Source organism: Nymphaea colorata, chromosome 8 (genome assembly GCF_008831285.2).
Source record: "Nymphaea colorata isolate Beijing-Zhang1983 chromosome 8, ASM883128v2, whole genome shotgun sequence".
Classification (NCBI taxonomy): Eukaryota; Viridiplantae; Streptophyta; class Magnoliopsida; order Nymphaeales; family Nymphaeaceae; genus Nymphaea; species Nymphaea colorata.
In genome coordinates, this window is record NC_045145.1 from 21,513,749 (window position 1) to 21,525,002 (window position 11,254).

General features: G+C 38.6%; 1 protein-coding gene across 1 annotated transcript; it reads right to left on the minus strand.

Moving 5' to 3' along the window:
- Positions 1-843: 843 nt before the first annotated feature.
- On the minus strand, positions 844-8,806 carry LOC116258622 (chaperone protein dnaJ 16). The gene is made up of 11 exons (XM_031635860.2): positions 8,455-8,806; positions 6,048-6,171; positions 5,088-5,170; positions 4,889-5,000; positions 4,699-4,803; positions 2,915-2,965; positions 2,612-2,701; positions 2,389-2,497; positions 2,121-2,269; positions 1,699-1,752; positions 844-1,567 (listed from the first exon to the last, which is right to left on the minus strand). The coding sequence occupies exons 1-11, from the start codon at positions 8,598-8,600 to the stop codon at positions 1,337-1,339; spliced, it is 1,254 nt and encodes a 417-aa protein (XP_031491720.1). The 5' UTR covers positions 8,601-8,806; the 3' UTR covers positions 844-1,336.
- Between the last annotated feature and the right edge of the window lie 2,448 nt (positions 8,807-11,254).

Genomic DNA, 11,254 nt, shown 5'->3' on the forward strand with positions numbered 1-11,254 from the left:
AGGAGGGAGGAAGGTGCAGATATGTTGCACATGGAGCAACTGTTTTCTCATTACTCTCATATATGGAGAAAAAAATTAACTTCGACGAAGAAATCTAATATCCGATTTGGATTCATAAAAAGACATCCAATCATATTTGTATTTGTTTCTGTTTTAGATAAATACCTGATCAGATCTTGGAATTGAATTTGAATTCAGTATCAATATAAATATTTTATATCAAATATCAATTGCTGAGCTAGAAATTTCTAGCTTAGGGGCAGGAGCGGAGGGAGAGGGCTGCGTAGGCCGTAGCCCACCCCAACTACTTGAAAAAAAAATATATTACAAAAATTGAAAAATTTTGGTTGGTAATGCATTTTTTATATTCAGATTTAGTTTGGCCCTATGCAGATAAGTTCGATGGACCGTTTGGCTCGGCCCAAAAAAAAATTTTTGGTTTCGCCCTTAAATAGGGGCACTTTAAGCTTCAAACGTCAAGGAACACTTATATGTAAAAACAAAAACTGAAAACTAATGAAGTTTATAAATGTAAGTAAAGTTTGTGAACTAGCGTGGGCCCACTAACCACGTTTTGGAAATCGATTTTTTCACATATAATATGGTGCTCAATATGGTGCTCAGATTCAGTTGTATATCAAAGTCCGATTCTGATTAGATTCTGAATTCAAAAATCCGATGTGTATAGGATCTATATTTTAACTTTAAATTTTGGACTCATATATGATATAGACCTTCATTTGCATTTGAATCCAAGTTTATGAACATATGATAAATTGCATATGGTAAATGACACAAGAATTTGACCTCACACTCAGGCTGGCTATATTGAGCCCACGGAGATAAAATGAATAAAAAATTAACGCACCTAATATCTGACAGAAGTGTTGAAGGTAGATTTAGGCAGCTTCTTTCTTAAAAAAAAGCACCAAATACATATAAGGAAAAGGAATTAAATTGCTGCTCAAAATTTTTAGCAACAAGTACATGCAAGTGGGACATTTGTTTAGAAGCATTTTGACTTCTCTGGAAACAACATTGGGAAACTTCTACAAAGATCTCACCACAGTGGCCCTCCCGAACCATTCTTACAGAACCTCACAAGGATGCTCCATCTGCCAACCAGCATTGGTTGGGCTTTGCGCAGCAGCTTCTCATCCTTCGTAATGAAACTAAGAGATATGGGCGACTTGAATATACACCAAACGCCCCTCTGCTTGAAAGCTCTCCCCAAGAAATATATACTGTAAGGAAATATAGCGCGCTCTTCGGACTTCAACAGCGTTGCACAACCTAGGTCAGGTACTGGGCAATATGAAACGGGCAAAACCCGCACTCAACAGGGCTTCCTCTTGTCCACTTTCACGTGGATGTTGAACCACTTCTTTCTCCTTGACCTTTCTCTTGCCGTGGGTTTAGTCTGCCTCGAATGACAGCCTTCTTCCCCTTTAAATTCCTTGCGGGAAGCCCTGCGCTTGCCACCGCTACTTGGGGTCCGCCCTGGGGTTGGTGAGATGGATGAGTAAGAGGCATGAATCATATCTCGTTGTTTGAGAAGCTCATCTATCTGAACAATGAAACAGGATATCAAGTCAGAACTTTTCAGGTACAAGACGTTGGGAGAATTATTTTCAGTACAGGAGAATGATCGTCCTGTAGCAGTCATCCCAGCGTAAAAGGAGAAGAAGAGAAACTCACACTCTTCATTTCCTGTGCATATCTACTCGTCATCTCTGTGAATTGAGCCAAGACCTAAAACAGATATGGAGTTGCATTAATTCTCAAACGTTGAAAGAAAATACAGGAAAAAATGAGAAAACAAGTGTGTCTGAGATCACTTGAAAGATAATACAGAAGATGAAAACAGCAGGTCCGTCTTGACATGGTAACCAACAAAGGGAGAACGGGAAGCATGAAACTCAAACAGAGAAAGGAACTTTCAGAAAAATCTAACGTGGTTACATACATTTGCAACTCAACCAAAGAGAAAAGGTGAGAATCATGAATAGGTGCCATCATCAACTGAGGAAGTAGCAGCAATCATGTAAAAGAGCCATATACATGAACGACAGACAGCTGAAAAGCATAAACAGACGATGACATGAAACTGAAATAACAACCTCCCTATATTCTGTCTCAAACTTAGATAGCTCCATTCTTTTGGACAAAATTTGCGCCTCAACATCCTTAAGTTGCTCTTTTTCTTCAGAAAAGGGAGCAGCACATACGGCTTCTATGCAGTAGGTTGCACTTTTAAAAAAGTTGTCACCTTCAAAAGTTAAAAGGCAAGACATGAACACTTCAGCTATATAACAAATTGGCGAACCTTTAAACTAATACAAATAAGACAGGTGTTTCCACATAGTACAACTAAATAGATCAACTGACCATAAACCGCAAAAACATGTCTGCCAGCCTTCAGCTCAGTTATCTCACATGGCTGAAATCCATCCAGCTTCTTAAAGAAGGCAGCATCTGGATCTTTAGCCAAAGTCATCTGCCAGCAACTTGCCATCAGACAAAAATGATATATTATACATATTAAAGCCAAAGAATGAGGCAACCTAAAATCACCGTAACCTGCAAGTATCACAAAATATTGCTAGCATACCGCATTTGCTGCACGATCTAATCTATAAACAGGAAATCGGAGGAAGTACATCCCTGCTGAGGTAACCTTCCCTGTCCTTGAACTGTCCTCCTGCACGGGTGAATCCACATTATGATCAAAGTAAAAAAACAGCAACTCTTCAGTGGTTCATCCAAACAAAAATATCAGGAAGCCAGAAGACCTGATCCAGTTCAAGTTCATGATGGGCAATAAAATATACAGAAAGCAGATGCTTGGAAAATAAAGTTCATAACAACATTTTAATTAAACTGATTTTATATAAGACAGTGACACTCCCCTAACCTGCAAAGCGAGGCTAAGTCCACCATTCTCTTCCAGCTCAAAGTATAAAAGCTGTTCACAGATGAAAGTTTAATTTCATCAGTACTCCTGATAACGCACACAATTTAAATAGTAACAGAACATATTCAAGGTAGAACCTATATCTTAACAATCTATCAGAACAGCATTTTCAATAGCATTATCATTTAATCCTTTCAAGAGCAGCAGCCTCTGTCGAGTCACCTACACAAACTTTTACTTTTCTATATGTAAGCCATGGTATAGTGATGACTTGTCATGATGGTATAGATACAACTATCAAATAGAGAAGAACCTCAGTCCTGAATGAATTCTATATACTAGAACAAACGGAATAGGATGATAATGCTGGAACCCACTTCAACACAGTAACTGCTCAAAAGCAGTATATATTCGCTAAAGGACTTATCCCTATTAGAAGTTTCACATCCAAAAAAAGATTTCACAAAAAAACAAGATATAAGAATCTGGTGTCACAGTAGGAAAACTCGAAGAGAAATATCACCAATCAACAAACTATTCAGAAACATACATTTTACCAACATACAAAGACTTTAGAAGCGGCAATATGTGTGTAACTAAGTCACATGGGTGCCCAAAACTGGTGAAGCACCCGAGTCGACTCGGGTGTGGGTGTGGCCCGACACAGCACCTGACTCGATTTGACTGAGCCGGGTGCTGCTGATTAAACTCACTCGTTTTTTTTCATTTTTTTCTTTTATCTTTTCCCTCATCTTTTTTGCCCTCTTTTCTCTTTCCTCCCCCATTTTATTTAATAAAACTTTGAATTTTATATGAGATAAAGGTAATCTTGATAAAAAAAAAAATAACAATGTAGACAAATAAAATTACTTATATATATATATATATATATGTGCCCTCGCCGCACCCGCACCCAACTTTTTTTGGAACTTGCCGCATCCCACACCCATGCGACATAGGTGTGTAATAATACTTGCAGATGTAAATAGCCCTGTAAACAGTCAAACGCATGATGGGCATAACCAATGTGCCAATGTTGTTCTTGTCCATTGTCCATTCTCTACCCTGTTCACTATGAGCCAGTCTTATCTAGTTCTCTTTCTTCTTTTTCATACACAAAATCTTTTAAAATTCTTGGATTCAGTCAATAATATCACACACCTTGTGAATTTCTTTCTCGAATATACAGCTTATGCATGTACTAGCTACCTCAGAACAATCTTATTGTTATAGACTTATAGTACACCAGCACTTGTATCTGCACTTGCTCCCATACCCATGTGACATAGTTTACCAAAAAACAAAAATGAATACAGCATTTTCATGGCGATGTCATTGAATTTCTGAAGAATTTGCAATCCAATGGCACAAAATTTTTATGATAGCCAGAGAGACCACTACTATTGAATAAACTGGCATCAAACTCCGGTTCTGGAGACATGTGAACAATGATAAAGAGGAAGGCAAGAGCTCAGATAATAAAAGAAGAATATAAATTTTTGACTTCAACATTGATGGCTGCCTTAACCAAGATTTTATGAAGCAAGACAGTTGCCTTGACTCCAGATCACAAAATACTCAGGAATCCTAGACCCAAGTTATTAAGTTGCCGTTTGAGTGACCTAGATATGTAAAATTTTCAAACTTGACTTGTGAATATTTTACAATTTGCACATTCACATACCCATGCAAAACTTCTTCAACATTTGCCTCAAACATGAAAATTATGGAAGATCAACGTTTGTATAAGATGGTAAAGGTAGAGTTGATAATTTTGGAGAAACCTTGAATTTGCTTCTATCTGATGAGTGCACTCTGCATACAAACCCTGCCTCTGCTTCTGCTTCTGTTATTGTTACAGAGTAAAAGTGTGCGCATTGTTTCTCAACCTGTATGGCAGACAAAGACATTCAAATGTAGGTATTAGCAGCAGAACCAGCAAAAGGGTATAAAAAATAAGGAAAGTCTATAAACCTTTTTAACCAGCGGCTGCCCCAGGAGGAGTGGTCTGACAGTTATTGTGCCATTTAATGCCTCCTCCAAAACTGTTGCTGATACAGCTGTTTTAATGGGGACGCCAAGTTTGCTTCATAGAAGTCCATTCAGTCAGTTGTGGAATGAACTCCAGGGACAAGAGCATAGTTACAAGAAATCAGGCAAATATTAGCTTTACCTGAAAATGGCAGCAAACATTGTGTTTAATGTTCCAAGACTTGAAAGATCGAGCTCCAGTTCTTGATTGTCTGATTCAATAGCCTAGAACCAATCAAAATAAAGTCAAATTCCAAAAGGATGATAAACATCCTGTATGATATCAGAACAATAGAAGTTTCTGACAAACAGGAAATCCTATTAAGAAGAATAATGCATGTAGGATTCAAATTAATCTCTTGTCTCAGGCACAAAATTGCCAAAATTCATGTAATATAACTGAATTAGGTTAAGCAGCCTGCTTTCAACTTAAAACCCTCTCGGAACTGAATCCTAACCTTAAGTTCACAGCCACATGAAACAAGACTGCAGAATAAGATGCCAGAAATAAACATGAGTAAGTTGCTGTGGAGAAGAAAAATAACATATTTTGACAACAGAAGCTCCCCCTTCAAATATGAAGTTCCATATTACTATCGGTGGTATCACTATAAAGCTTCCCTTGATAACCCCCACCTACAAATTCCAGTGGCCCAAACAACTTCATGAAATGTTACGCATTCTTTCTAACAGCATTTTTGGTCAAAGTTTGAAGCCCTTCATCCAAGAAATAAACCACAGTGCATAAAAACATGAATACCCATTTCCACTGCATTCAGCATATAATGGACCACCATTCTAGATATATACCAGCAGGACCACTTATTAGAGCCTTAATAGCTTACATATTCAAGGTAAACCTTCATCATGAGGAAGGTCTCCTGCCCCCACCAAACAACTGATAGGCAAATCCAAGGGTTTACTGGGAAACTGATTTTAATATCCCTTTCCAGACAATTCTGTCATTATCAAGCAACCACCTATCATGATGTCTTGTTCAACCACCTAGTGAGTTCATCAAAATGCTGGCTTATTATCCACAAGACACAAGCAGACCAGTTGGCCGCCACAGTAAAACTAACATGCTAATAAAATATCCCACCTCAAACCCAGCAGCATCATACTGCCGACGTTTGTCAGGATCTGACAAGATGGTATAAGAGAAAGTAATTTCCTTGAACATATCAGCAGCTTCAGGGTCATTGGCATTTTTGTCTGGATGGTACCTGCAATAATAGAGTAAACGCAATGTCTAAAAAGGAAAGGCATTTTTTAAAAACATTAACTATTTGGAATTCTTGATACTAAAAGCCTAAAACCAATAAAGAAGCAAGCAGCTGACAAACTAGTAACAACATATAAAGTTCACTTGACCAGACTATCGTTCTATGCCCTAAATGCAGAAAGGAAGGTCCAACAGTGATCATATTATTTTCACTATCTCCACATCTCTTGCAATGCCTAGTGGTATGGACACAAATAGCATAATAACAAGTACAGAATAGTTGAGAGAGCCAGATAACAACTACAACAAAATAACACTGGGAATTTTGCTAATTGTTTTCAATATCATGAACCCCAAATTGTTTATAGGTTGCTACAAAAAAAAAAAAAGACAACAACAACAACAACATGATTAAAATTTAGCTATGCAATATAGAGAACTGGAAATCCACATTGCAAGAATCATAAGGCCTTTGTTCAGCAATTTCAAAGGTATGGTAGTCTGATGCAGCATGGACCATGGGAACCAGAGAGACCAACCATTTGAAAAGCAATCCAAATGAACAAAGATAAATTTTGACAAGGAGAAGTAAGAAACATAAGATTGTACAAACATCTCCAGATAGACATATATGATCTGCTTGTTTTATTTGCTTTCCACTTCATTGCATGTATCCTGTTGTTAGAATGAAAGAAGTTCACATTTTCTCTTCATCTCCCTGCATTTACTGAGTGGATTGCTGGCAAATCTTTTGTTTAGATAAATGAAGGACAGTTTAGGAAGGGCCCATTCAATGAGATCTAAGATCTAGACTCACATGTGGAAATGAAATCCAAAATTATTTCCAATCTCAGTTTGCTTCTATGTCTTGCTAAATGTCATTTATCCAAAGGAAAATAGGCATAAAACTGAATGTATGAAACTGACAACCAAGTATATTATCAAATTTGGAATCTTTGTGACAAAAAAAAAGTCCAGATTTTTTGTCAGAGTATTTAGATATATAAAGTCCCATATGATTTTTTTAATAGATCCATACTCATATCGTACTTGAAGTCTTGAAGCACCCTCCTCATTCAATTTGAAAGTTCCGTTCTTCTGCTGAGGTACTGTGCAAGGCCATGCCAAAATGAGTGGGGAAAGGGATTCAGATCTCCAACAATTTGTTAATAAAAACGGCAACAGAGAACAACTCATTTACCTCTAACATATTCCAGCAGAAGAATATCTTTAAGGCATTAATCCTGACTGATTAATGATGTACATAACTAGAATTGTAGGTCGTTTTGGAACAGGGTATCTCACAAGGTTCTTTATGACATGGACAGGATGGAAAGGGGCAGCTCCAGTGGACCTACTGAATCTTAATCATGCCTACAAGGGACCATTGTCTGCTTCTACCTTCAACCCATCCAAGGTCGTTTGCCCGCCATTCTCTGTTTTTTTCTTTCATCATCATCATTAGTATATTCATAAGAAAACAAGCCGATACCCAGATCTTGAGAGCGTAGCACTAATAATTTGATCTCTTCAGCCGGTGCATGTGTCATAATCTTCAGAAAACGAGCATAACATAAAAAGAATTTCTGAGAAAGCATTTATGAAAACAGTACCCGCAAAGTGGCGATTTGAATGCAAGCTAACTACACGGGTGAAGACTAAAAAAGGATAGAAACAAGAGAACCAAACCGGTTGTCCTGCACTACAAGCAAGAACAACGAAGGAAGAATCGAGTAGATTATTGAAGAGAATGGAGGAACATGAAAGCAGAAAATGGAACAGGTTGCAGGGAACAAACACACTTGCAGAAACGAAATTGAGAACAGCATAAATGAGCTCTTGCACAGAGAACCAGCTGAATAAAACAAGAACATTTCCAATGAAGAAAAGAAACTTTTCTAGCTCCGGCGATCACGGTAAAATAAAAGCCCTGCGTTTTCTCGTGGACATTATTTCGCAAAAGTACGTCCAGACACGAGTTGTCTAACAAAAACCAGAAAAGCGTTCCGTAAATACAAACGAAATTGAGCTCCAAAACTTGAAAAGCACGCACCTTTCCCCCACATTCCATGCAAAGCAGGCGCGATTATCAAGTTATGCACGACTTTCTTTAAAAAAAAAAAAAAAGAACCTTCATAACGACTCTGTGAAGGCAAAAGATCCCTGATTCCTCCCCGCACATTTTTCAGGCGCATCACAAATTAGATAAAATACAAAGATAAAAGACTCCAGGTAAAATGAAAGGACGACGGAGAGTGAGAGAATGAGGGTGTTAAGCTTTTACTTTAGGGCCATTTTCCTGTAGGCCGTCTTAATCTCTTGATCGGAGGCGCTCCGTGGCACGCCGAGGACGTCGTAAGGGTCCCTCCGCTGGTGGGAAGACCGCTTCGACGCCGAGTTCTTCCCAGCCCGCGGCGAAGGCGTCGGCATAGCGTCTCTTCTCCGGCCACGGGACGGCCTCCGCGAGCTAGAGAAACCCTAAGCAGAGGCAGAGCGACGGAGGAAGACGACGATCTCTGACCTCACGAGGCGCTGCCTGCGGGAGGGCTGACGGTATCCCTCCTCGGAGCACCGAAGGAAAGGAATAAGGTGGAAGTCTTCCGGGCGTTACTTTTGAACGCCGAAAATGCCCTGGCTCGAACGGATGCTTTTTCCCCAAACTGGAAGCCCATTATAAGGGTACTTTAGGGAATGACTAGATTACGAAATTGGCCCAGACCGTTCGAATTGTTACGCGCGTGCCTCAGGAGAACTTTCAAATTGTTCTTTTTTTTTTCTTTCCACGAAGCCAAATTACTTTTCAGTCCTCCACTGTCGGCGTTATCGCCAATATCATTGTTAAAATGATTAGCTGGGCTCGGGGCCCACCAAGATGCTTAATCCACCGTCCAACGTTATCTCGTCAGCACGGGAAAGTAGAACGTGACCGTCCATCTCCCACTGCAATGCAAACGCCGGAGTCGGTTTTGCTGCGACTTTTTTAAATCTCGGATATCGAGAACTGGATCATGAATTCTGTTGCCTCCGCAAGCTGAGGCTCTAAAGTCTAAACTTGGTGCACCTTTCCATCCTCGAAATCGCGAACTAGTTCGCGGATTAGGTCACAACTGGCCCACTTCTAGCATCAGAAAATCATGTTTAGCATAATCTAGGAGGGCTTTATAAGTTAGTCCTAATAAGCCATTTATGAGATAATTGAGAGTGGAGATTATTGGATGTATTACAATTAAAATAGAAAATGTATAGACATTGAATATACGAAAATTTTAACTGACTGTATTGTTGCGTATTTTTCGATCAGATGTTTATTTAAAACTGAATTTAAACCCAAATATAATCAGATGTTTGATACTAGAATCTAAAGGGTTGCTTAGAAGGGCTCCAAAGGAATGGATTTGATGCCTTCAAATAAGAGGAGGCCAAGAGTTCAAAACATTCTAAGGGCAATTAATTGAATACTTAGCACTAACTCTGTCTTGAGTTCACGAACTTGATCATGTTTCACGCAATGCCAAACGCTATTCATGGTAAACTTGGTAACTTTTCCAAGTCATTGGGAGATTCAGCTCATGTCCTAAGAAATCAAGGGCCATACTGTCTTTTAGGTTTGTCAATGTGTACTTGTTTAAATTTGTTCTTTACTTTATATTGCTCATATTATTTTTGCTTGTGTAATCATCTTCTTGGTAGTTCTCACTTCAATGTGATGTTTATGTGTGAACTAACAAATGACATCCAACCACACTGATCATCATTTCATAATCATGTAAAGGAAATGTGTATTTATTTAATCACATCTAAGTTCATGATTCAAAATGTGCTTCCTTGTTTGACGACCAATTATTCCTCCATGAATTCTTAATAATGCTATATGTGCTTCCATCACAAGCGTGGTTGGTGGGACAGTTTAAAAAGCTTTTATGACTTATCATCTATTTTGGATCTGGACCGGTCGATTTGAGTCGAGATCTGGGCAGATGTGGATTCTATTTCCCTTGTTTGTTTCAAACCAAAATGTGAATGCACAGGGTCTTGTTTGCACTGGCCCAGATCCTGTTTAAATCTAAATAGAAAATAGAGCCCTTGCCATTCACATCTCACCTACTTTTTACCCACTTGTCACATGTATATCTTGCATACCATATAGCAAACATAGAAAAAAATGTTCTGACATACCAAAATGTGACAATTCTTCAATGTATGTAAAAATGAAAAAGATGCGTATAGGTATATATTGTATCAATACATGTACATTGTCAGTTCAGGGGCTCCAGCCATTGGTTTCAAGTATTTTTACCTCCCGAGGAAAAGAAACAAGATTTCTAAATTCGAACACTTGCTTTTACTATACTTCTAATTGACATGAAGTACACTAGGGTAGATCTGATGTTTTAAATCGGATTAAATGTCACCGACTATATCCAATCATGTGCATTGGACAGGAATCCCGTGTAGGACATGGGCAGTGACCGAGGCATTTAAAGGACTTGACATAATATAATTATTTGAATCTTTTAGTGTCAAAAAATCATCATTTTAGTATAAATAAGCAAGTATTTATCCTCAAGGGTGGTAGTGTATTAGTGGCAAGGTGGTTCACTTTCTTTTAAGGACTCGCAATCGAATTTTAGAGAAGTCACTATCATGTTTTATTGCGCTCTACCTCTGAATCGTAAAAAGTCTCCAAGCATGCTTTGTGAACTCAGGCAGGTGGTACAGGAGGAGGGCAATGGCTTCTTTACGGATGGTAAAATAAACCACTCACCTTAAAAAAAAAAGAGTATGTACTTAGAAAACAAGCATATGAAACTATATGTGTGTGAGTTATTGTTTTTAAATATGTAGTCAATAGAAGTGAAAAAACACACACATGGATTGATACCCCAATTGTTTTAGGACGGCATGCATTTATTGTTTGGTTAGTGGAAGAAACCACACTTGGCGTTGCAAAGGTCAATACCCCCTCTCTCAGGGCTTATGCTTGGTTTGGTTTATTCAGAGAGTTGATGCCCAAAGAAATCGAATCAATGTCTGGCCTCTTACCAGCTGCTGGTCCGACCAGTAACGCCGAACTCATTGAGGCG

What these genes read in the sequence shown, in the direction of transcription:
- LOC116258622 (XM_031635860.2), bottom strand. Translation starts at nt 8,600, where the DNA reads ATGCCGACGCCTTCGCCGCGGGCTGGGAAGAACTCGGCGTCGAAGCGG. An exon ending in GACTTAGCCTCGCTTTGCAG is followed by an intron (nt 2,702 to 2,914) that starts GTTAGGGGAGTG and finishes TCACCCGTGCAG; the next exon opens with GAGGACAGTTCAAGGACAGG. An exon ending in ACATGTTTTTGCGGTTTATG is followed by an intron (nt 2,270 to 2,388) that starts GTCAGTTGATCT and finishes TAACTTTTGAAG; the next exon opens with GTGACAACTTTTTTAAAAGT.